At 43.9% G+C, this 26,985-nt stretch overlaps 1 protein-coding gene across 1 annotated transcript in view; it reads right to left on the reverse strand.

Annotated features, from left to right (window-relative positions):
• Positions 1 to 17,784, reverse strand: part of cacng2a (calcium channel, voltage-dependent, gamma subunit 2a) — a 62,930-nt gene extending 45,146 nt beyond the window's left edge. The window contains exon 1 of the mRNA XM_041177875.1: positions 17,574 to 17,784. Coding sequence (XP_041033809.1) covers positions 17,574 to 17,784 — 211 coding nt within the window. The remainder of the gene's footprint in view (positions 1 to 17,573) is intronic.
• Positions 17,785 to 26,985: the final 9,201 nt, after the last annotated feature.

A 26,985-nucleotide genomic window follows, 5' to 3' on the forward strand; every position in this document is an offset into this window, starting at 1 on the left:
CAGCAAGCTCCCACAAACAGAAATTTGATAATGACCAGTTTATCTGTTTTAGTGATGTTGGTTGAGAGATAAATATTGACGAGGAGATCAGGCAGAACACCCTTACTCTTCTTTGAAATAGTGGCTGTGGGATTTTCCACCTCCACCTAGATAGCAGGTGGATCCTGAAAGACAGCAGCTCAGACAGTGCGGCACTACCTCAGTACTGCACTGAGAGTGTCAATCTAGTTATGTGCTCCAATCTCTGGATTGGAACTCAAACCCCCAACCTTCAAAAACTCAAGCGGCCAGAGTGCGACCCATTGAACCAGAAGTGAGTAAATCAAGAAACACCAAATGCTACAGGCCAAGACTAATTAAGTTAAGCCGCTCTGCAGATTCCATATTTCAAATCACTAATGCCAGCAGTTCAGTAACTCATCAATCGAACCCAAACATCACAACTACTGACTGATTTACAGTGAAACATTTAAAATCTTTTTCTCCTCCCCGCCCCCATCCTCCCCAACACTGACAGAGTTCTGAGAAAGAATGAGTGCTCAAAACTCTCTGATGCATTACAGCACTTGGTGAAGTCCTGCTAATGTAAATCAGCAACTATGTTGTTCAGTCTAATGGACATGCAAGAAGACAACTTGCTTTATTTTGCATTGCTGCAGTGCACTAAATGGATATTTCATTAATACTTGCAACTGTCCCCGAATTTGGAGGGCATCTGAAATGTGGCACTCAACTGGTAATGGACAGGCAGCTGTGTAAACGATTGTCCTGCTTAGAACAAAGAAGGTTAAGGGGAGATCTAATCGAGGCGTTCAAAATCATGAAGGGTTTTGATACAGTAAAGAAAGAGGAACTGTTTCTAGTGACAGGAGGTTCGGTAACCAAAGGGACACAGATTGAAGATGATAAAGAAATGAACCAGAGGAGAAATAAGGGGTAAAAACAAAAAACTCCAGATGCTGGAAATCCAAAACAAAAACAGAAATACCTGGAAAAACTCAGCAGGTCTGGCAGCATCGGCGGAGAAGAGCAAAGTTGACATTTCGAGTCCTCATGACCCTTCAACAGAACTAAATAGAAATAGGAAAGGGGTGAAATATAAGCTGGTTTAAGGGGCGGGGGTGTTGTTGGAACAAGCAAGCAGTGATAGAAGAAGATAACCAAAATATGTCACAAACAAAAGAACAAAGAGGTGTTGAAGGTGGTGATATTATCTAAAAGAATGTGCTAATTAAGAGTGGAGAGCAGGACAAGCAAGGCAGCTCTAGTGGGGGTGGGGTGAAATAAACCATGGGTGGAATACATTTAAAAATAATGGAAATAGGTGGGAAAAGAAAAATCTATATAAATTATTGGAAAAAAACAAAAGGGAGGGGGAAGAAACGGAAAGGGGGTGGAGGAGGAAGTTCAAGATCTAAAATTGTTGAACTCAATATTCAGTCCAGAAGGCTGTAAAGTGCCTGGTTGGAAGATGAGGTGCTGTTCCTCCAGTTTGCGTTGAGCTTCACTGGAGCAATGCAGCAAGCCAAGGACAGACATGTGGGCAAGAGAGCAGGGTGGAGTGTTAAAATGGCAAGCAACAGGGAGGTCTGGGTCATGCTTGCGGGCAGTCTGCAGGTGTTCTGCAAAGCGGTCACCCAGTCTACGTTTGGTCTCTCCAATGTCGAGGAAACCGCAATGGGAGCAGCAATTGCAGTAGACTAAGTTGGGGGAAATGCAAGTGAAATGCTGCTTCACTTGAAAGGAGTGTTTGGGCCCTTGGACGATGAGGAGAGAGGAATAAAGGGAATGTTTTTGTTCTTACACAATCAGTTATAATCTGGAATGAGATGCCTGAAAGGATGGAGGAAGCAGATTCAAAAGTGACTTTCAAAAGGGAATTGGATAAATACTTGAAGAGAGTAAATTTGCAGGACCATGGTGAGAGAGCAGGTTAGTGGAACTAATTGGATAGCTTTCTCAAGGAGCCAGCACAGGCAGGATGGGCCCAATAGCCTGCTGTATTTATCGAAGAATGTGTATCGTGGTCCAAAATTACAGAAGTTTTAGAGGAAGGTATCTCATTGGTTCAGTTCAAGGACAAGAGAAAGTTTTTGTAAATATCTTTTGATAGGCTATTCTGTCTCTTAAATATCTCTTTGTGAAAGCTTAAAGAGGATACAAGTCAAAAGAAAAGAGAGAATGCTGGAAATACACAATAGGTCAGTCCACATTTGTCCCCATTCCTGCCTCAGCTCATCTGCTGCTGAAACCCTCATCATGTCTTCGTTACCTCCAGCCGCAACTATTTCAATGCTCGCCCGGGTGACCTCCCACTTCCCACCTCATGTAAACTTGATCTTGTCCAAAACTCTGCCCCCTGTATTCTAACTTGCACCAAGTCGCTTTCACCCATCACCCCTGTGATTGCTGATCTTATTTTCAAATTGTTCCATGGTCTTGCTCCCACCGCCCCCATCTCTGTAACCACCTCCAGCCCTAGAACCCGCAAGAGATCTTTGTGCTCCTCCAATTCATGCATGTCCCCCCATTTCCACCTCCCCGCCATTGGAGGCTGTGCCTTCAAGTGCCTTGGGCAGGAAGGTCTGGAATTCCCTACCTAAACCTTTCCGCCTCTCCCCGCTCCTTTAGGATTGCTCATGAAAACCTGAACCATTTTGAACATGCTCCATGTGAATCAGTGCCAAATTTTGTCCGAGAATGCTCCTGTGAAGTTTCTTGGGATATTTTACTAGCCATGTATAAATGCAAGTTATTGAAAGCAGGAGAGAGGTAGGTTAATCTCTCGGACTGGTCACAGTTCTTCAACCTGCCAGTTCCCAGTCTGTGTGCGCAGTTCCGACAAGAATCTTCTTCAGGTGTTGACCAGATCTCTGAATCCCAACACTTCCTGCATAGCTGGGTGATTTTCAAAACGTACGCTTCCGATTTGTTTTCTACAGTTCGTGGAAATGTGACGTTGAGGTGATACACTCATAGCCAACTGTTAATTCCTGCACCAAGCCTGTTTACACAGAACTGAAAATCTCATGCAAACATCTGTGTTTATTGTGCTTGAACAGTGAGGTGTGAATCAGATTGGATTCTGCATAGGGCATATAAACACTTACAAAAGCTAGGCTACAGAGAAACAAAATCTTCCAGCCTCACCATTATCTCCCTTTCCGCTGTGGCACCAGTTCCTTTTGCTGTCACAGGGTCACGGCTTTGGATCCGACTTCATGAGCACTTGGTCCTGATGGGAAGTCTTAGCCTCCGAGAGGGATCTCCTCTGACTCCCCTCGATATTCATGGGGAAGGAGCCAAGAGCCCAGGTAACCCATGGGGGAGCAATCCCCCAGGAGTAAATCAAAAGGAAGGTGCAGTGGTTCGGGGGTTGCAGTGAGATCAGGTGTGGGCAGGAGGGTGTGTGGGAGGGGTGGGGAGGGAGTTAGCAGTGTTCTTCCATCCAGCTCACGTGGAGCAGGCCTTTAGTATTACCATGGCCATTTGGCATCTCCCACCTCTGAACTGTTGCCGGGCAGCCATCGGCTCACAACTATCCCAATCATCAATCATCCCAGCCCCAGGACATCACTGCAGGAGTTCCTCAGGGTAGTGTCCTCGGCCAAATCATCTTCAGCTGCTTCATCAATGACCTTCCTTCCATCATAAGGTCAGAAGTAGGGATGTTCGCTGATGATTGCACAATGTTCAGCACCATTCACGATTCCTCAGATACTGGTGCAATCCGTGCCCAAGTGCAGCAAGACCTGGACAAAATTTACGTTTGGGTTGACAAGTGGCAAGTAACATTCACACCACACAAATACCAGGCAATAACCATCTCTAACAAAAGAGAATCTAAACATCTCCCCTTGACATTCAATAGCATTGACGTCACTGAATACCCCACTATCAATATTCTGTGGGTTACCATTGACCAGGAACTGAACTGGACTATATAACTATAGTGGCTACAAGAGCAGGTCAGACGCTAGGAATCGTGTGACAAGTAACTCACCTCCTGATTCCCCAAAACCTGTCCATTATCTACAAGGCACAAGTCAGGAGTGTGATGGAATACTCTCCACTTGCCTGGATGAGTGCAGCTCCAATAACACTCAGGAGGTTCGACACCATTCAAGATGAAGCAACCCCTTGATTGGCACCCCATTCACCCTCATAAACATCCACTCTCTCCACCACCGACACACAGTAGCAGCAGTGTGTACCATCTACAAGATGCACTGCAGGAATTCACCAAGACTCCTTTGACAGCACCTTTCAAACAAGATACCCCTACCACCTAAAAGGACCTGGACAGCAGACACATGGCAGCACCTGCAAATTCCCCTCCAAGTCACTCACCATCCTGTCTTGGAAATATATCACCATTCCTTCACTGTCGCTGGGTCAAAATCCTGGAACTCCCTCCCTAACAGCACTGTGGGTGTACCTACACCACATGGACTGCAGCGGTTCAAGAAGGCAGCTCACCCACCACCTTCTCAAGGGGCAATTAGGGATGGGCAACAAATGCTGGACTTGCAGGTGACACTCATATCCCATGAATGGATTTTAAAAAAAACAAGTTAATTCTATAATGTAACACTGATGGTGCTGGTGTTTTGAATGCCTTTTGTAATAGGCTGGATTATGGGATTTGTAAAGATTTAAGCAGCTGGGAATTTGATAGTTTGGAGCCCCCAGTGGTAGAAGCTTTAAATCTTAACATATCCCACGCACTATTCCACCGGATTGAGTGGGTTGGGATTTAAAGTCAGGGTCGCTCAGTCAGTGACAGGCACTTCTTAAAAGGTCAGCCCTTCTCCACTCTAATATCACTGAACACTCAATTCAATCACCAGTCCCCCCGACCCAACCTCACCAAATTGTTTAACAGAATAAACTAGAGTTTGTAACAGCCGCATATTTATAAGGTGCCTTTAATCATAATAAAATGTCCCAAGATGCTTCCCAGGAGCGTTCTAAAGCTGAATTTGTCATTGAGCCACCCCAGCAGGTACTAGCATAGGTGGCCAAAGGTGTTAGAGAGTGTCTTAATGAGGGAGCGAAGAGCCGGGGAGGTTTAGGAAGGGAATTCCAGAGGTTACGGCCCCGGGCAGCTGAATGCACAGCCGCCAATGACGGGCAGGTGATTAAACTCAGGGACGTGCAAGAAAGAGGCCAGAATTTGAGGAGTCCAGAGATCGTGGAGGATTGTGGGGCTGGAGGAGGTGACTGAGAAAGCAAGGGCCAAGACAAGGGTGAGAAAACAATGATGAAAATTTTAATATGGGTTCTCAAACCTTAGAAATCGCTGTTGGCAATATTAGGGGAATAATTTGTATCTCGCCCACCCATTGGAAAACTGACAGAATTGTTGCTTTTTATACATTACCCTATATTGAAATGAGATTAATGTGGGGGAGGGAGGAACCCGTGTTCCATCCAATCAGTTGGGCTTCCCACCTAGTGAATTAGTTCACAATAACCCAATTTACCAGCAAAGGCTGAATTTGTTAGTGCCACACCCTCCCTCTGCTGTTTAACTGGACCCATTAACCTGTTCAAGCAATAAATTGCTGCTCTGTCTTAAAGCAGAGGGAATAGCCAAGACCTGAAGGATATTTCTGAGCTCCCTGAAGCCGCCTCACGTGGAGTGCTAGATGCAGAGATTTAGCCAGATTTCCATCCTACCCCCAGCTCATAGCCATATCTCCACCCAGTGATTCCAAGCCCGTCAAATGTACACTCCTCACCACATCCTTAGGGGTGGAGCAGCCATGGGGGTTGCCAACCTTCCAGGATTGTCCCTGGATCTCCAGGAATTAGCTCTAAAAATTGCTGTGAACGGGGCAGTTGGAGGCTGTAGGTCACATGATGAAATTCCCACCGATTACAGCCAGCTACAGTTGGGAACCCTAAACTCCAGGCTTGTATCTTAGTTTAAATTTGAGGTAATTTTCTCCCCCTCATCCCCACATTACCTTCAGTCCTGGGTTACAGTCACAGCAGCCCATGTAGTGAATGCTCGGTAGCCCAGTCCTGGGTTCAGTGCATCAGCAGAGAGAGGCTACAAAGCAACTAAATGGTATTTAGGACAAATGAAATGTTTGACAGTGCTACAGTATGGATTGCAATGTCTCCAGAGCCTGTGTGGCTCCTCGTTGCTTGTCCCTTTGTCCTTCATCCTGTATTGGACACATTATACATATTGTTCTCTTCTACCTATCCAACCAATTTCCCCAAGGTGTCAGCCATGTCTCAGTGGGTAGCACTGTCACACCTCCCAGTTAGAAGGTTGAGGGTTCATGTCCCACTCCAGATACTGGAGTGCAAAATCACTCTAATGCAGCACTGAGAGTGCTGAACTGCCAGAGGTGCTGTCTTCCAGATAAGACATTAAACTGCCCTCTCAGGTGGATGTAAAAGGTCACTTGCCACTATTTCAAAGACAACCAGAGGAGTTCTCCCCAGTATCCTGTCCCTCTGCCAACTTCACTAACCTGGTCATTATCCTACTGCTGTTTGTGGGATCTTGCTGAGCGCAAATTGACTGCCACATTTCCTAACATTACAACAGTTGGCCAGGACAGAGGAAGTAGTTGAGCAGAAGGCACAGCAGGATGGGGGAGCAGGTGACAGAGCATTGGGCATGTTGAGGTTTGGAGACGGTGGACCTTAGGACGCCTAATGTGAATGCTGGAGAGGTGGAGCCAGGAGAAACAATGAGTGTTTGGGCAACAGTGCGAGATGCAGATTGTCAATCCTACAGAGGCAGAAATAGGCTGACTACGTCATGGGAGGGATCTGAAATTAGAAGCTTTGCTTAGGGGCCAGCACCCCTGTCAGTTCGTTCCCTGTTGGGTTCTCAGAGAGCAGCCAGGGAACTGAATGAAACTGGGGAAAGGCAGGAGGACTCCAGTACAGGCAAGCTAGCAGAAGTACCAACGCAAAAGGACCAGGAAACAGTTCCATGGAGAAAGGATGAATGGCTGAAGACTATCTTCATAGTAAGACTGGGGTAGACTGTGGGCCGAGAGGGACTCACACCGAGGGAGGGGCAGGCGGGGTGGGGATGGTGGGGGGAGGGTTCACACCAAGGCCGGGGTACTAATGCCAAGGCTGGAGGGACAGGGGACTCAATCTCAGCAAATCGAGGGCCCCTTCCCTGAAATATGGACAGCTGTTCATAAATTAGCTAAAGTTTCCAATTTTAAAAAATCTTGTTCTTAACCTTAACAAGAGCTCAATGCTTCTAACTGATTGAGTAATTTGAGCCAGGGGAGTGGTGGGTGTTGTGAGGGAGGGTGGCTGTTGGGGGTCAGGATTACAGTTAAACCATTTGCTCTCAAACAGTAAAACTCAATGTCATACATGTCTAAAAGTAAAGGAGACCTTTCTCTGGCAATGAACCACCTCACAAAGAGAATCCCAGGTATCTCAGTGACACTGGAGGAAGATGTGGCACCAACATCTTTATACTTTTCACCACTAGGCCACTCAGACAACTTTAATAAACAAATTCTCGGGATGTCTGTACCGTGAACAAGGCTGGCATTGCCCATCCCTCGCTGGTATTAGTGGAGGATCAAAACCGTTGAGTGACAATTGCTAAACCACTTCAGAGAAAAAATTCAACCACTTTGGTGTGGACTAGAGTCACGCATAGGCCCAGGCTGGGTAAGGACAGCAGGTTTCATTTCCAAGAGGGATGTTAATGAATGAGTTGGCTTTTTACAACAATCTAACAGCTTCATTGTTACTTTTACTGATCACAAATTTTTTATGTTTCTGTATTTATTTAATTTTTCAAACCCAATGAGAGTTTGGCCAAACCTGTTGAATAGGGGTGGACTAAAATGATGAGTGTAAGTGATCTTGTCCTACACTACGACTGCTAGTGTTGCTCCAATCATTTCAATGCTTGGTGTCAGGCATACAGTTCAGTTTGGGGGGTCTGAGGTACAAGTCTCACATTCATCTCAAGGGCCAGGCCCTAATTTCTGAACATTTCTCATTTCCAATTGATATTTATTTACCAGGATATCTTGCATCAAAAGGGAATTAATGATGAGTTTGTAAAAACCTAATGGTTTCTGGGGTCTTCAAACAAGCTCCAACTCACTTTGGTTATCACTTGACTTGGAGCAGATGTAGAACACATTCCTCGGAATTCCCAACTCGGATGGAGGACTGCCCGATTGGAAGCGTTTGACCCTGATAGTCCATTTTGCATTCCAGAGACTTGAGCCCCGCAACCTATGCTGTCACTCCTAGTCCCAATACTGAGGGAGCACGGAACTGTCCAAGGTGTCTTTCCTTTGGGTGGGACATTAAATCGAGACACTGTCTGCCCTCTCAGCTGAGCAGAAAAGATCCAAGGGCCACTATTTCGAAGAAGAGCAAGGAGTTCTTGCCAGTGTCCAACATTCATCACTCAAGCAAAGGAATATGTTTTCAGGGGCATCTTAAAGGGAGAGAAAGATGGAAAGAGCTTGAAGCCTTGATGGTGGAATGAAGGGTGTTGGGAGAATATGCAAGGGGCCAGAATTGGAGGAGTAAAGAGATCTCAGGAATTTGTATGGTTACAGAGGGGGTTACAGGGATAGTGAGGTCATGAAAATATGGTGGTACTCAAGAACGTGAATTTTAAATTTGAGGTGGAGCTGGTGGACCAGGAACCTATGAAAGGCCTTCTCACTACCCAAGAAAGACTCTTTGCAGCTTAAGTTATTTGTAATATCCTCATCTCCAAATCCACAGCATGGAGGTGGTGTGCAAGACAGGGCCAATATTTGAGTTCCTTAACTATCAGCCAGTATCTATTATGCAACGTAGTTGGGATGGGGGAGGGAACTCCATTTTGGCAGACGGAGGAAACTCTACTAGATTTAGAAATGCATGAAGCCAGATAGCCTGCGATCAGATCAAGCCATTCCTCAGTCATTCCCATTACACAGAATGACTGATCTTGATATACCCCAATGACTAATCTCCACCAAGCCAAACAATGCTCTCTTGTTTACTGCTGGCTACTACGTCCAACTCCGGTCATTCAACTTTCATGCACAAAGAAAATTCTCCTGTGGAGGATAAGAGCATCATAAAAATGTTATAGTGGTCGAATGTGTAATGAGCTAAGATGAGCAGGAACCACAGCAATTTTGGTCCAGGCCTATCCCTGAGTTGGGTAGAATATTTCTTCTTAAACAAGCTACACACTTGTTGAAATCTAGCTGTACATTTATATATAATAAAAGGTAGGTTGTGCATTACACAATATTACTGGTGAATTCACAATAACGTCTCGGTATAAACATGGCACTGAAACAGTGAGCAATGAAGAGCGACAAATATGAAGCACTCAAAAAATAAATGAGAAAATAGGTTAATATCTAACAAGACCTGCCTCCTCCCAGTCTATCTCTGAGCCATTGTATCTGTAACAGAGACGGACAGGAGTTCTTTACAAAATATGCTTAGGTGACCCATCAGGTTCACTCATGAAGTTTGAATATTGGACCATTTTGACTTCAATAACATTATTTTGCACAAGTATCCTGCATGATACATGAACACTATTAAATACACTTTAAAAAGGCAAATTGTGTGAAAAATTTAGCAATTGTGTTATTATAACACCACCACCTTAGCCTTAGATATATTGAGTGCAGTGGAACCTCTTAATGCATCCTGACAGCCTATACAGGCCAGTCTAGTAACCTGACAACCATAAACCAGGCTTTACTGTAAAGCCAAGCACTCAGTTTCTAACACTAAATAAGCTCCACAGAAAAATGAGTGCTCGATTTTGTTTACAAAGTGCAGTCCTTTTTTTGATACAAAATGAATTGGGTGCGGCTGTTGGTGACATTAGCCTCTGTTTCTTATAAAAAGCAGTCAGCTTGTATGAGAATTGATCCCAAGGTTTTACCTTGGAAGGTTGTTTCAATCCTCCACCCTCCCCCACCACCCTCCGATTCTGTCACTAAAGGTCAGCAATTCACACAGTAAATAGTACATTGAGGAATTTTCCAAGCTGTCCAAGCACACCCTCCATCAACTGAGCTGGAGAACGCCAGTTTTAAAATTCGGCACCAGCGATGCTATCCCATGAAATGGGCCTTGCTTAGCAAACATGTGGCTGCCCCATAAGTTGTACAACCATTGCCTGCCGATGTTGGGGGGTCACAAACAGACTTACTGTGAATTTCCAGCATTTCTGAAGCCTTGCTCATTTTCCTCCACCTTTGCAGCCCCTTGTTGACTAGTCTGGCCAGCTTCCCAACTTCCACCTTCCATAAACTTGACCTGTGCTCGCTGACCTCTATTGGCTCCCAGTCCAGTAATGTCTCCATTTTAAAATTCTTATCCTCGTTTTCAAACCCCGTCCATGGCCTTGTCGCTTTCCATCTCTGTAATCTCCTCCAACCCCATTTTCCTCCAAGATCTCTGCGCTCGTCCAATTCTGGTCTTTTGCGTCTCCGCAATTTCAATTACTTCACATTGGCAGCTGCCCAGACCCTAAGCTCGGGAATTCCCTCCCTAAACCTCTCAGCCTCTCTCTCCTCCTTTAAGATGCTCCTTAAAACCTTCCTCGTTCACCAAGACTTGGGTCGCCTGTCCTAATACCTCCTTATGTGATTCAGTGTCACATTTTGCCTGATGATGCTCCTGCAAAGCCCCTTGGGATATTTTATGTGAAAGGTGCTATATAAATGCACCGCGTTATTATTGAGGTCACCAGTGAGGTTTCTGCCCTTGACAATTGCTTGTACATCTACTTCTGATACCAAGGTTGGAAAGGTTGACCAGGCTAGGTTTAAATTCGCTTGAGTTTAGAGGAGTCAGAGGTGACTTGGTTGAGGGGTCTTGACAGGATGGATGTGGAGATGATGTTTCCTCTTGTGGGAGAATCTAGAACTAGGGGTCACTGTTTAAAAATAAGGAGTCACCCATTTCAGATGGAAGTGAGGAGAAATTGTTTTCTCTCAGAGGGTCATGAGTCTTTGGAACTCATCCTCAAAAAGCAGTGCAAGCATAGTCTTTGAATGATTTTAAGGCAGAGCTAAGTAGATTCTTAATAAGTAAGGAGGTGAAAGGTTATCAGGTAGGAACATGGAGATGAGCTTACAATCAGATCAACCATAATCTTATTGAAAGGCGGAGCAGGCTCGAGGGGCTGAGTGGCCTACTCCTGCTCCTAATTCGTACGTTCGTATGTATGTTATATGACAATCTCAACTCCCCCCAAGTTCATGATACCTCAAAAAAATCAGCCATGAAGCATTTACTGTCTTGTTTTGTACATGTCTGTGGGATTAATCTCACTCCGGAACCAGAACCACTGGACACGTTTTACATGAGAGATATATGTGTGAAAGAGAACAGATAAAGTAAAAGGCATGCATTTATAAAGCACCTTCACAATCTCAGACACCCCATAGGGCCTACAGCCAATTGAAGTAATTTAAAGTGTATGCATTGTTCTGGCTCAGTGTGTTGAACTTTCATTCCTGATACAGAAACTCGTGGGTTCATGCCTCACTCCAGAGGCTTGAGCATATAAATTTAGGCCGAAACACCCAGTGCAGCTCTGAGGGAGAGCTGCACTGTTGGAGGTGCCATCTTCCGGATGAGAAGTTGAGCTGAGGCCCTATCTGCCTTCTCAGGTGAATGTAAAAGATCCCATGGCACTATCTTGAAGAGGAGCAGGGAAGTTATCCCTCGTGTCCTGACCAACATTTATCCTTCAGTCAACATCACTAAAACAGAAGATCTGGTCATTATCATATGACTGTGGGAGCTTGCCAAGCGTAAATTGGCTACCACGTTTCCTATATTACTTCATTACTTGATTGGCTGTAAAGTGCTTTGGGATGTCCTGAGATTGTGAAAGGTGTTTTGGAAATGCAAGTTCTTTCGTTCAGGACAGGTATATCATGCCTTTCCTATCCTGGGATGGTGTATAGTCTGTATGGTGCCATGCCTATCCTCTCCATCCTATTCCCCACCCACTCCACAATCTCCCAGGAGAGGCAAAAAAAAAACAGGGAAACTATCCCAGGAGGCTATATGGGAAAAAGAACTGTGAAATACCTGTCTCACCCAACATGGTCGAAAAAGCTCCATGGTGACCATATCTTAAACTGAGAGGCTTACTGTTAGGACAATTGTGGGACGGACTGCTAAGTGGACATCAGCACACCGTGCCCCCCCCCCCCCACCCCCGATGGAACAATTGGGTTTGGGGGAAGGGCAGGGGTATGTCACCCAGTGCCTGCTGCTAGTTAGGCTGCAGGGGCAAATAAAGACAAGGAGGGAAAAAGTAAGGAGACCTACAGGGAGAGAAATAACCAAATAAAAATGATGGCAGCAAGTGGGAACACTACAGAGTCAAGAAAAAACTGACCCTTAGTGTGATGATTAAATCTTTTTAAAGCATTGAAGAAGACTCACGATGGGCAATCAAGTCATGAAGGCCTCTCAGAGAGGTTAATGAAAAGTCCATCACTTGCCCAGAGATTGCTTTAATTCAATCCTGGAACATGGCTGTTGCCAGTATTTATTGCCCATCCCTATATGACAGAATAATTCACTGAGCCATTTCAGGGGGCAGTTAACAGTCAACCACATTGCTATGGGTCTGGAATCACCTGCAGGCCAGAACAGGTAAGGAGGGGAGACTTCCTTCCCTAAAGGACATTAGTGACCCAGATGGATTTTTACAACAACAGCTTCATGGTCACCATTACTGAGCCAAGCTTTGTTATTCCAGATTTAATTAACTGAATTTAAATTCCCCAGTTGCCGTGGTGAGATTTGAACTCAAGCATCAGGATCATTAACCCAGGCCTCTGGTCCAGAAACATAACCACAATGCTACTGTACTCTCTTAAACTGTACCCCAGTAGCGATGAGGGACCAATGAGCGCCTCCCAGCTGGGAGAGAGGTGGCCAATAACCACTCCATCACTTGTACTCAGTTAGTCTCCTTTTCATAACAACTTCCAGTTTCTTTGTGAAAGGAAAGATAATTTTAACAAAATTTGTAGACAATCCTGAATGTTACAATTTTTTCATTCTTTTATGGGATGTGGGTGTCACTGGGAAGATCAGCATTTGTTGCCCATCCCTAATTGCCCTTGAACTGAGTGGCTTGCCAGGGCCATTTCAGGGGGCAGTTAAGGGTCAGCCACATTGTTATGGCTCTGGAGTCACATGTAAGCCAGACCAGGTAAGGACGGCAGATTTCCTTCCCTAAAGGATGTTAGTGAGCCAGATGTGTTCTTACAACAATCAATGACAGTTTCACAGCCACCATTGCTGCTAGCTATCAATTCCAGATTTTATTAATTGATTTTAAATTCCACCAGCTGCCATTTGAGCCCTTGTCCCCAGAGTATTAACCAGCGCCTCTGGATTACTAGCCCAGTTACAAATGGACTGTACCATGTGCTGGCCTTCTCAACCATCACTTGTTGCTGCGTTCTGCATCTGGTTAATGGAGTAGGGAAGAAGGAGCTTTTTTTTTGTATAGAACACCAACTGGAAATGATGTCACAGAGCTGCACTCAAACACCTCCCACTGCCCCCTCAGTCGTGACCTCACTGGAACGGAACCCGATGGCAACAGCACAGAGAGCCTTTCATACAAGATGCCTCTTCTCAGACTGCCTGTCACCAACAGGGTTCAGGCAAAATGTGTAGCAAACAACACATGGCTGATCGATGTTCCCAAGTGTTCAGATATCTCCCTGAGTTTAGGATAAACTCAAGAGAATGCACCTTCCCTTTAAGTATTTTTAACTGGTTAATTGAGAATCAAACACGACTTAGTTACAAGCCTTGTCCCTCAGTCTTCTCCAAGGTACTAGATATGTTAGTTTTTCCACCAAAAGCAGCCATCTTATTGTGACATTACAAACAGCGACAGAACTAACATCACAAGCATCAATAGCCAGTCATCAAAAAATGGAATTCTGGCCTATCACAATGGATCACGTCATTAATTCCTGGGTCATTGTGTTGGGAATACTGCATTTTGGTGCCCAGTATAGCACAGAATTAGATTGAGTAAAACTTCCTCTATGCTATCCCATCAAACACTTCCAGGACAGGTGCAGGATGTGGTTAGATATAGAGTAAAGCTCCCTCTACATTGTCCCCATCAAACACTCCCAGGACAGGTACAGCACAGGGTTAGATACAGAGTAAGGCTCCATCTACACTGTCCCCATCAAACACTCCCAGGGAAGGAACAGCATGGGGTTAGATACAGAGTAAAGCTCCCTCTACACTGTCCCCATCAAACACTCCCAGGACAGGTACAGCATGGGGTTAGATACAGAGTAAAGCTCCCTCTACGCTGTCTCCATCAAACGCTCCCAGGGCAGGACCAGCATGGGGTTAGATACAGAGTAAAGCTCCCTCTATGGTGTCCCCATCAAGTACTCCCGGGCCAGTTACAGCATGGGGTTAGATACAGAGTAAAGCTCCCTCTACATTGTCCCCATCAAAACTCCCAGGCCAGGTACAGCACAGGATTAGAAACAGCGCAAAGCTCTCTCTACACTGTCCCTATCAACCAAAATGATCCAACCTCTGAAAAGCATCCCTTTAATATCAGTGACTACTTTCTATTTCCAACATCAGCGATTCTGTGATCTCAGCACAGAGTGACAATTGAACCATATATTTGAACAAAAGTGAAATGTGACTACTGGGGACAGTGATGCCATTATTCCCACCTACTGGATGGAGCCCATTGATAAATATTCTGATCCAATATTTTGCATTGTGGCACAAAATACCTTTAAAACATTCATCCCATGAAGACTCTACGCTTGTCAGAGTTTGAACAACAGAGGCAATATATAAAATTGAATTGCAGAATTGATACAGTAGACAAGCCAGCAAAGACCATGAACTGGCTGGTGGGGGGCAAAATACACCCTTGTCCAAAAGCTCTGAGTCCAAAACTGAACATTCAGTCAACTTATTATAACTTATCCATGCTTTGGCTCGGTTTCATTGTGGAAAACACAGAAAATGTTGTTCACTACAGAGTTAGGCAGTGCGCCCCCTGAATATGTAATTTATAATATTCAGCAAGCAAGGCATCCATCATCAATTCAAAACTGCAATAGACATTTAACATGCAAAGAAAATTCATTGGACTTACAACAGAGGTTGGCAGTTACAGGAGAAATTCAAAGTATGTTTTATATGCCAGAATATTGTTCATTTAACACAAGCAACTCATCATTTTTCGTTTGCAAATTGAAAAAAGGATTTAAGAGCAATGCTGGTAAAATTTACCCAAGCAGGTTACAAAAATAGCAGATTAGCTAGTGTTGTGGGTTTAACTCCACTTTCTATTGCAAGCAGAAAACATCAGAAATTTTAATCAAAGTTAAATATAAAAGTGTAATAGAAAGGAGCTGAACCTTCTTTTGACCACCAAGCTTGCTCACAAAGATTCTACTGTCTTTGCAGGCATAAACAGGCAATAGTGTCGATGCTAGTGCCCGCTGTTCTCACTCACGGAAACCAATTGCCTGCTGACACTAATTAGCAGAAAATTGTGAAAAATTCCTTTGTAACACCTGAAGGCTTTGAAACCAATCATGCTTAGCTCTTTGCTCCCGGGTTGTAATAATACTGACGAAGGGACACTGCATCAAAGCAAAGTTCGAGCATCTGAAATCTATCTGCCAGCTCCCTATCAAAGGTCTCTTCTCGCCCGCCCCAAACACTCAACAACCTTGCGTTTTGCTAAACATTGAATGATAAATATCATTTTCTTTCTAAGCACAGGCACACCACACACTTCAGATAAAATTGATTTTCTCAAATCCCTGAGTTAGTGCAAGAAACGTGGGGCCAGATTAAACCCTCAAGAGATTCTAGCTGGGCTACCTGAGAGATCAAGGGGGAGGGGGGTGGGGGGGGGTGGTTCGGTCTTGTAGTTTACTGGAAGTACCACTTAGATTGAGCGAAAAAAAAGGTTAAGCCCAACTTGGGTCTGTAGAAAAGACCTTTTTAAAAACATATAAATAAAAAAGGTTAACATTGCAGCAAAACACTGCTGAACTGTGGATGAAGTTTTGACATGTTTAAATAGACTAACATGATTATTTTTACAGAAAAATCCAGTGTATTTTAGTTTACAACCAACATGAGTCATATTTGGCTTTTTAAATGACAAGCCGGTGACGTCACGACTTTTTTTAGCTGTGTATTTTAAGGATGAATTCTATATAATATGTCTTTTTTAAAAAATAGTCGAGGTTGGGAAAGATTTGGCCACAGGGGTTTACAGCCGAAAGGAGAACAGGAACACAGAATTCACTCACCTATGTTTAATAATAACGGTGAGTTATCCCAGAGGGTATTAATGTACCCCCTCCCCTTCCCAACTCCCCATTTATTGCAGTAAGGCTCACCCCACCCCACCCCAGAAGATAAATGGAACCCACCCACCTCACTGCAATCCAACCTGTAATTGATGAAATTGCGCCACCCTGAGCTATGCACCCGCCCCATCAAACCCCAATTCATCTGATCGGTTTCAATAATTAAATTAATATACATTGTTTTTTTTAAAAAAAAAAGAAAGCAGCTCCTGTGAACCCGAGAGACTATAATTATAATGCAGCCTAGACACAAAGGGTTTCATTTTGATCTCCCCCAAGTGATTTGTTAATGTGTTAGGATGTGGAACCTAAATTCTTTTGAAATAATCCCTTCCTTCCAACGGTCCATGTTTCAAGACGCAAAAATGAATCCTCATTTTACAAAATTATTCACAAGGCATTAGCACGGGGAATATCCGTTTCTTTTATTGCCCCTCAATATTTCCCTTCTAATTCTTCAATTCCAAATTGTCCTCCCTTCTAGTACTACACCACTCGCCCAGGTTTCAATAATCCTTTTCAACCTAGAAATGTTTTTTTTTCTCTCTGTTGGGCTTTTTTGGGGGTGGAGGGGGAGGGGAGGGGGCGGGGAGAAGGACTGAGTTTAATTTTATTTATTTAGAAAGAAGCAGAGATAACCTAAAAAGAATACATGTTCCCATTTTGTCTTTGATAAGCATTAATTCTGACACACCCAAAATGGCTGTTTTCTTGCTCATTGCAATAAAAAAAGAGCTTAAAAAACAATCCTGCAAATACAGAACAGAATGCACCTTAAAATAAAAAAAATATGAAATTGATATTTCATTAATCATCAGACTGATTCATCATTCAAAGATCTCCATGTGTGAATAATGACATGCTCCTCCAATGATTCCCTTTTGGTTACTAAAATACCCCTGATGAATTCGTGCTATTGATTTTTTGGGGGGTGGAAAAAACATATAGTATTCAGCATGTTACCCTACTGCAGAATATGTTAACGGGAACCTGGATGGTGGAAAGGGGAAGATGCAGAATGCGTCAAACAGCACCATTGAGGGAAAACATTTTGCTATTCATCCCATGTTCGGCCATCAGTCTCCCATACACAATAAACATGGGGGAATGGGGGATGGAGTGAATGGGAAAAAATGGTGTATCTGGGAGAGGGGGAGGGTAAAATACCTTCAAGGCAGCAGGTTCTCCATAATCCGGAGTGTGTCATCACTTCTTCGTTCTTTTTGCTGGTCTCATTTTCACTGACAGTCTTGCTTTTGCAAACCCCCCTGGAATAGAGCCAGTAGTCTGTTCCTACAGCAATGGTCATTAGACTGAAGGCAGCAAAAGCACCCACAGTAGTCAGGAGCATCTGTACACCGCGGTCAAACAGCCCCATAATTCTTCATTATATTCGGACCCAGACACAACACACACTTCTTTTCTCTCTCTCTCTCTCTATCTCCTTTTCTCTCTCAGGTAGATGAGAAAATATCCCCCTTAAAAAATGAAAAAGGGGGGAAAGAGATCAAAAGAGGGGCAGGAGGGATCACTTCGAGTTCCAGTCCAATATATATGTTTTTATATATATATATATTTATATTTTTTTAATAAAAAACAAAGGAAAGCCCCAAAAATAGATAAGTTAATCCTTTTTTCTAAAATTCTGATCCCCAGTTTCCATAAGTGATGGCTATTTTTGAGAAAGCTTCAAAAGAAAGATGGGGATGAGTAGCAGCATCCGTTTAACAGCTCCTCATCAGCATCTAGGCAGATGGAGTCAGATTCAATGCAGCCGTCTTCAGCCTTCTTGCTTAGAGTTGCTTCCAACGCCATGAAATCCTTCCAGTTCTCTTGTTCTCAGAGAAGCACGGGTTTGGTATCGTGGACGTATATAGATATTTCTTTTTCAAATAAAGCTTAGACTTGAAGAGGAGAGAGGCTGAATGCCATGCAGTTCATGTTTCGTGAAGACATTGAGTTGTTCAGCCGCTGGTGCTGAAACGGACAGCTCCTTTTAGATCATGTTATTGAGAGGGCTAGCTCCTGAGACGCATTTCTTTCTCTTGTTTCTCTCTCTCTCTCCTGTTTTTTCTTTCTTCCCCTCACCTTCTCTTCCTTCTTCTTTTCCCCGATCCTCCTCTCTCTCTCTCTCTCTCGATTCCTCTCGGTAACTGAAAAGAACAGCTCCAAGGATCCGGAGCACAAAGGAGGCGTAGCTAGTCCTCCCTAGCCTTCCTCGTCACTGTACGTGCCCACAGCTCCCAATGCAGCCCTCACATCGCAATTAGACCAGCTCACACACACAAAAAAAAGGAAAAAATCGCATGGTTCTGGGCAAACACACGCAAAGATCAGCACGTGGAAGGGATTGTTTTTTAAAGTTAAAACATACTTTTGTTCAGTTACAAGAACCCGTTTACCCACTTAAACCAAGATTCGACCAAAACCTGCGGGGGGGGGGGGGGCGGGTCACCAATATAGTGATGGCTAATAAATCCAGTAAGGAATTCATTGGGGAAACTACCCAAAATGGTTAGAATGTGGAATTCGTTGCTACAAGGAGTGGCTGAGGCAAATAGCATAGATACAATTAAGAGAAAGTTCGATAAACACATGAGGAAGAAAGAAATGGGAGAATATGTTGATGGGGTGAGAAGAAGTAGGGTGGGACCGTGGGAAGAGGTTAGTATGGGGCATAAACACCAGCAGGGACTAGTTTCTATGATGTAAATTCTATGCAATATATTCCTGTTCAAACCATTTTGACTCAACTTTCCAAAAGTTCAGTTCTGTCTTTAACCATTTTAGAGTGAAATTCTGACCCATTGATCTTTATACATCAACCAAATGGCTAATCATTCAGAAAATGTAAGTTCAAATCCAGCAATAGCAGTTTGAGAATTTGAATTTGTTTTTAAACATCTGGAACTGGAAATTTGGGATCAGTAAAAGTGACTGTGAAGCTGTTGGATTGTTATAAAAATCCAACTGGTTCATGAATATCCTTTAGGGAAGGAAACCTGCCCTTCTGACCCTGTCTGGTCCTATATGTGACTGCAGTCCCGCACCCAGAATCCTTGACCCAGGTAGCGTGTGGAGTCACTTTAATTCCAGAGTGGCAATCTGATATTCAAAACTAGTCACAGCACATAGAATTCTAAAACCAGATGTGGCATTTAAATGTGTAAATTCTTAACTGCATGATTGGCACTTACAGAATATTATCAGGAAACTCTAGAGCAGCATCTTGTAGGTTTTCTACTTATCTCAAATATTTTTAGCTCTGCCTCCTTTCAAGAGAAAAAGAACTTTGTCCTGTTTCAAACAAAAAACTATTTTTCAATTGTGCTCAGTTGCTGTTTTCCAACCCCTTTGTAGATACCCAGGCATTAAAATTGTGGAAAGTTTCATTGCAAACTGTTGTGAGTCACAGACAATAATGGGTATCAGGAAATGTTCAGATGCAGCAAAACAACAACAATAACAACTTGCATCTACATAACAGCTTTGACATAGTAAACTGCCCCAAGGTGCTTCACAGCGATTATGAAACAAAATTTCGCACTGAGTCCCATAAGACAATTTTGGGACAGATGGCCAAAAGGTTTGTCAAGGATTTAAGGGGTGAAATGAAGGAGGAGAGTGAGGTAGAGAGCTTGAACAATTTACTTGGCATAAATGGTCCGGATGTGAATTTTGCCAGATATTCCCTGACTGAGATAACTTCATAATTTGGCATTATCAGAGGATAACCAGGGCACAATTCCATAATTGTCAGGTCAGTGCACAGTTTCATCTTCAAACCTTGTAATTCACAGTTACAGGATATTAGATACTTGTTTCTTTGCCCTTGGTAATTCTTTATCTCGTGTTGCTCAGAAACTCCTGAGTTTATTAGTTCCCCTTTTCTATTTGATGGCAACAGTACAGCTTTCAAGCGTTATCACTAGTATTAGCATCAAACTCCCAGGGCAAGCACCCCTACACTGCTCCCTCTACACTGTCCCCATCAAACACTCCCAGGACAGGTACAGGACAGGGTCAGATACAGAGTAATGCTCCCTCTACACTGTCCACATCAAACACTCCCAGGACAGGTACAGCACAGGGTCAGATACAGAGTAAAACTCCCTCTACACTGTCCCCATCAAACAATCCCAGGGCAGGTACAGCATGAGGTTAGATACAGAGTAAAGCCCCCCTACACTGTCCCCATAAAACACTCCCAGGAAGGTTCTGCATGTGTACTGATCCAGTTCAGGCATAGGTTGTACACAGGGTTCATCTCCCTCTCTATCACCCACAAGTTCTCCATGGTCAGATAAAGCTCACTTTAGCCTGAATGCCAAACTCAAATCAACCATTCTGTATCCGTGTGACATTTTTTTCCACATCCCAGCTGTTGTTAATCTCTTTCTGAGTGCTATTGCTGATTTAGGCCAAATTGTGCTCAGTTATGTCCTGTGGGTGTCAGACACTAGGTAAAAGTCAATTCAAATCTATGTGGGAGCTTTAAAACCTCTCTGTGTGAAAAAAACATTCATCCCATCAAAGTGATCTACAATCAGATTCATAATAAGAGAAATTCCTGGACTGCAATTCAGTTTTCCTCAACTGGAGAGTTTAATCTCGATATTGAAGCAACCAAATACTACTGGGATTAAGTATCAATCTCCCCAAGGAGTTGGTTGTTATGATTAGTATTGTTTGCAGAAGTTATGATACATCCAGGAGGAAGAAACGGCTGCTCGGAAGGAAGCAATTAGGCTTGCAATTCAATCCTGGGGTTCAAGTGACTTTAACAGCCTCCTTCAGATGCACTCTCATGGCTTGTGAAGTCATCCGAATCCTCTGATTAAATTACAGCCTTCTTATTTCCAAGAACCATCGAGGTGACATGTATCTCTGCTTCAACCAGACCATGCGAGGTACTCGAGAAAGGAATTCAGAAAACAACACAGTTAAACTGTGCCCTAGAATAGCGGAGTGTTTCGTAACTCCTGACTTTGCTGAATTCTCGAGCTCAGCTGCTTCTCAAAGAGGAGGATATTTGGGAGTCATTCCCTTGGCATACCTGTTAAGTGGTGAATTTAGATTGCTACTGTTGTAGGTGGGAAGTGGGTCACTTTTTCTTCCTGAAGCACAGAAGTGGACCATTCTACCCAACTGGTCCATACTGGTGTTTATGCTCCACATGAGCCTTCTCCCACCCTTCTTCATCAGATCTAAAAGCACAGTCTTCTATTCCTTTCTCCCTCTTGTGTTTATTCAGCTTCGCCTTAAACGCAGCTCTGCTACTTGCATCAAATACTCACTGTGGTCGCAAGTTCCACATTCTCACCGCTCTCTGGGAGGAGAAATTTCTCCTAAATTCCCGATTGGATTCATTAGTGACTATTTCATATTTAGAGCCCCAAGTTTTGGATTCCCCTATGAACAACTCTATGTTTGCCCCATCAAATTGTTCATAATGTTAAAGACCTCTATCAGGTCTAGAGGAGAGAGCCCCAGCCTGTTCAGCCTTTCCTGATAGTTGTAACCATTTAGTGTTATCCCCTCCGAAGTATTAATGAAGACCGGTGCTACTGCATGCTGAGCTCATTAACTCAGACAAAGCCATCTCCATAAAATGTATCAGAATAATATCTTCAATGTTGGCCAACCTCATTCAGAAGCCTGTTTTACATTACAAACTGGTACAGTGAGAAGCTGAAGATAATAAACTAGATCCCTCAACATAAGACCCATGATCCTTTTTCTGTATTGATGTCGAGGGGGAGAGTGGGATTACAGTGGGTGGAATATTGAAGGGTGTGGGAATGAGGAGGATTAGGTTGTGGAATATATCAAATTGCTGTAGTGGGATTTGAAATCTCAGCCTCTGAAATGTTTGTCCAGCAATATAACCACTCCACAGCCATACTCTCATGCTGATTGACTTCTATTCACTGTTCATGTTTCAGATTTCCAATGTGTTTTTTTGTTATCTTAAGTGATCAATACACATCACAGTTCCCTTCTCACTTCACTCAATTTTCATTATCAACCCCCTCTTTCTTGCCTTGTCTTGGTGTAGAGACTGACATTCACCAGTGAACCTCCCAATCACCAATCAACCTCCTAAGCACATGAATTTAGCCAGTAACAGCTGATAAGCGATGTAATAAAGAATAGGAACCACAGGAATCTTTTCAACCCCTTGAACATGCTCGATCATTCAATTAGATCATGTCTGGTCTACAATAGCTCCATTTACCTGTCCTTGCTCCCATTTCCCCCATATCCTGAGCCAACAAAAATCTATCCATCTCCATCTTGAAATCTCCAACTGACGCTGGGCATCCACAGCATTTCTGGGAGAGGGAGTTCCAGACTTTCGCTAGCCTCTGTGTATTCAAAGAGTTACCTGATTTCATTCTGAACAGCCTCTAATTTTAATTTTAAACAAGAGATGCTCTCTTGTTTAGTACTGGCCCTCCAACAGTGCAAAACTCCCTCAGTACTGACCCTCCAAAATTCAAACACTGCCTCAGTGCTGATCCTCCAAAGAGATTGCACACCCTCAGTACTGACCCTCCAACAGTGCAACACTCCCTCAGTACTGACCCTCCGACAGTGCAGCACTCCCTCAATACTGACCCTCCGACAGTTCAGCACTCCCTCAGTACTGACCCTCTAACAGTGCAGCGCTACCTCAGTACTGACCCTCTGACAGTGCAGCGCTACCTCAGTACTTGATTCCAGTACCACAGTATATAGTTTTTCCATTTCCACTCTATCAAAACCCTTCATCATTTTAAACACTTGAGCAGATCACCCCCCACCCTTTTAAACTCCGTGGAATAGAAGCCAAGTTTACACAACTGGTCCTTGTAATTTACTCCCCTAAACCCTGATGTCGTTTGTGTGAAGAATTCATCAAGGAGCTGTTATGTGATGGTGCTGTGTTTAAAAAGTGTCTACACCATGGGGGGAAGGGAGTGGAAAGTACAGACACCGAATTGTTAGGGGAGATTTGGAGCTGGCCAACTAATCCAACTACCATTGGGTTAGTACTGGGCCTGAACTCGGCAGTGGGTGGGGGGAAGGGAGGGGGATGTTGCAGTCAAAATGGGTGACAGTCCTTCGGACCTATCCCCGAAGATTTGAGGCCCGATGGTGAAGAGGTCCATATATTTAAATAGCCTATCTCTCACCCGAGATGGCAGGAATGAGCACCAGTGCGTGGGAGTGGCAATTAGAGGAGGGGACTGAACTCCCCTCTCCCCCAAAGGGAATGAACCCCTCTGGCTTAAAAAAAACATGCTGGTGCTGGGAGGGAGAGGGAGGCCTGAGGATTCACCACAGGGTCCTGAAGGCGCTCTCTCCTGACACTAAACTGCCTCTTGCCGTGTTTCTGTTGTCGTTCCAGCTTCAGGACCCCGGCTGGATCAATGGCAGCTTTGGGCCAGGGCACAAGCTGGTTAAGTAGGTTCCCCCCCACCCCCCCACCCACCCCCCCACCATCTCCCACCCCTCTCGCAGCCAGGATTCTGTCTGACAAAATGGCCGGGACGTGGGGCAGGGACGGAGAGATCTTTAGAAGAAATCTCTTGCAGACCAACCTGCACAGCACAGGAAATGTGGTGAAAACAGGCCATGGCAAACTGATCAATTGTACCTTACACATCAGCTGTAACAGCTTCTCAGGCTTTTGTTTTGTTGTGTCACTGTGAAAATTTAGTGAGTAATGCAACACATTGGGAATAGTGTAAATATTACACACCATAAATACTACGCCGAGAGTATACAAGCTTTTCAATTTTTATAAACAACCTAGACTCGAGTGTAGGGAGCAGCATTATTAATTTTACAGATCATAGGAACCTGGCAAAGTAATAGATAGTGATGAAGATAGTTGCAGGCTTTAGAATGATAGGGTCAGGGTGGTGAGATGGGCAGCAATGAGTTGGAGCTCAACACAGAGGAGAGCGAAATGATTCACTTTCAAAGAGAAAGACTACACTATAAATGGTCCTCCTTTGAGAACTGCACTTGAGCAGAGACACCCTGGTATCCATATACACACATTCAAAAAGGTGGCAAGGCAACTTGATATTAAAAAGCAAATGGGTCACTTGGGTTTATAAATAGCAGAATTGAATATAAAAAGCAAAGGGATCTTGCTAGAACCAGCGGAAATCAACACTTGTCTCTCCTCCCCTAACTCAGTGCTGTCTCCTGGAGCCGTCCGGCACTTTGGTTGATTGTCCCTGTCTGTTCCCTTGTTGATGTCACACCTTGGGACTGGCACTCATAGCTCGGAGGTAAAAAGCAAAATAGCAGTGGATTGATTTGCTGTGGTCTTGTCACTAACCTCATTGGACCTATGCACCCTGCATTGAACCAGTCTGAACCAAGGCTTGCTCAAAAGTAGCACTCTCATATAGGAACCAAAGGGTCGTAGGTTCAAGCCTCCACTACCGACTTAAGCACATAATCCAGGCTGACAGTCCCAGGGTGTTACTGAGGGACTGCCGCACTGTCAGAGGGTTGGTACTGAGGGAGTGCTGCCATGTCAGAGGGTCAGTACTGAGGGAGTGCAGCACTGTCGGACAGTCAGTACTGAGGGAGTGCTGCTTTGTTTCAGAGTCAGTACTGAGGGAGTGCTGCTCTGTTTCAGGGTCAGTACTAAGGAAGTGCTGCACTGTCTGAGGGTCAGTACTGAGGGAGTGCTGCACTGTCTGAGGTTCAGTACTGAGCAAGGGCTGCTCTGTCTGAGGGTCAGTACTGAGGGAGTGCTGCATTGTCAGAGAATCAGTACTGAGGGAGTGCTGCTCAGTCTGAGGGTCAGTACTGAGGGAGTGCTGCATTGTCCCAGGATCAGTATTGAGGGAACACTGCTATTATATGGCAGTTGGTATTTGACAGGCTGACCAAATCCCAAAGGGAAACTTGGCCAGGCTATCACAATAATTTTGCAATTTGTATTTATTACAAGAAGGCTTGTGCACTGAATTCAGAAGTAATGGGTCCATTACCACCATTTGAGATTTTAAAGGTTAACTTAAAACATTAATTAACAAAAGAAAATAAAATTTATACACACAAGTCTACAGTTACACCGTTAGATTTAGTGTAATGACTGTTCTCACAAGATTTCTACTTAACTAACCTCCCAACTACACACCTCTTTCAGGGAACACTCCAGATAGATTCATAATCTATAAAATATTCAGCAATATTACACAAGCGTCTACTGCTGCTGTAAGGGAGGTATTTCACAGCTCCTGTCTTCCTCTCAATTGACAATGGAACTCCAAAGGCTTTTTAACACAACCTTGGTTATTGGAACAGCAAGCTTCCCCAGGGTAGCTAGAGGCTTTTTCCCCAAGTTTGTTTCACACAGTGCACCTTACAAGGTCTCACATGGCCACACCCCACATAGCTTTCCATCTTTCTTTAAATATATGCTCTCCATTTTGATCTGTAAATCCCATTGTTTCAACCTTTTTTTGGAACTTACTTTTCCCAGAGTATAAAAATCCTTCATGTTTTCCTTATGGCCAGCACTTCGGGGAAAAAATAAACTTAGTAACTTTGCCTTATTTATCTTGCCAGTTGTAAACATCTTATCACGTCCCTTTGAAAATCAAACAACCTCTCAACTTATCTAAAAATGCAAAATCCATTCACACAGTATCTACTGAGACCTCATCCTAGCTTACCCATCTCCATTTCAAAAATGCCTGTTTACACCTATCCCTTGTTATGATCCAAACCTTGCAGTCTGACTGTCTGCAGTTCACAGAATCGCAGAATTTTAACGGCACAGAAGGAGGCCATTTGTCCTATCATGAGCTTTATGACCTAGTGCCATTGCCCTGCCTTTTGCCCATACCCCTGCACATTGCTTCTATTCTAATAATCATCTAATGTCCTCTTGAATGCCTCGATTGAACCTGCCTCCATCACACTTCCAAACAGTACATTTCAAACCTGAAGCACTCATGTGAAAAAGTTTTTCTCACATCACATTTGTTTCTTTTGCAAATCACTTTAAATCTGTGCGCTCTCATTCTTGATCCTTTTACAAATGGGAACAACTTCTCCCTATCTATTCTGCCCAGGCCCCTCATGATTTTGAACATCTCTGTCAAATCTCCTCTTGGTCTTCTTCTCTCCAAGGAGAACAGTCTCAGCCTCTCCAATCTATCTTCGAAACTGAAGTTTCTCATCCCTGGAACCATTCTTGTAAACCTCTTCTGCACTCTCTTCTATGTGTTCACATCCTTCCTATAATGTGGCGCCCAGAACTGTACACAATACTCCAGCTAAGGTCTAACGAGTATCTTATTAAAATTCAGCATAATCTCCTTGCTCATGTACTCTATTCCCCTATTAATAAAGCCTAGGATATTATATGCTTTATTAACTGCTTTCTCCACCTGTCCTGCCACCTTCAATGATCTATTCACATATACACCCTGGTCCCTCTGCTCCTGCACCCCCTTCAAAATTTCACCTCTTATTTTATATTGCCTCTCCATGTTCTTCCTACCAAAATTCATCACCTCACATTTCTCCGCATTAAACTTTATCTGCCATCCATCTGCCC

Source organism: Carcharodon carcharias, chromosome 31, assembly GCF_017639515.1.
Source record: "Carcharodon carcharias isolate sCarCar2 chromosome 31, sCarCar2.pri, whole genome shotgun sequence".
In the NCBI taxonomy this organism is placed as follows: Eukaryota; Metazoa; Chordata; class Chondrichthyes; order Lamniformes; family Lamnidae; genus Carcharodon; species Carcharodon carcharias.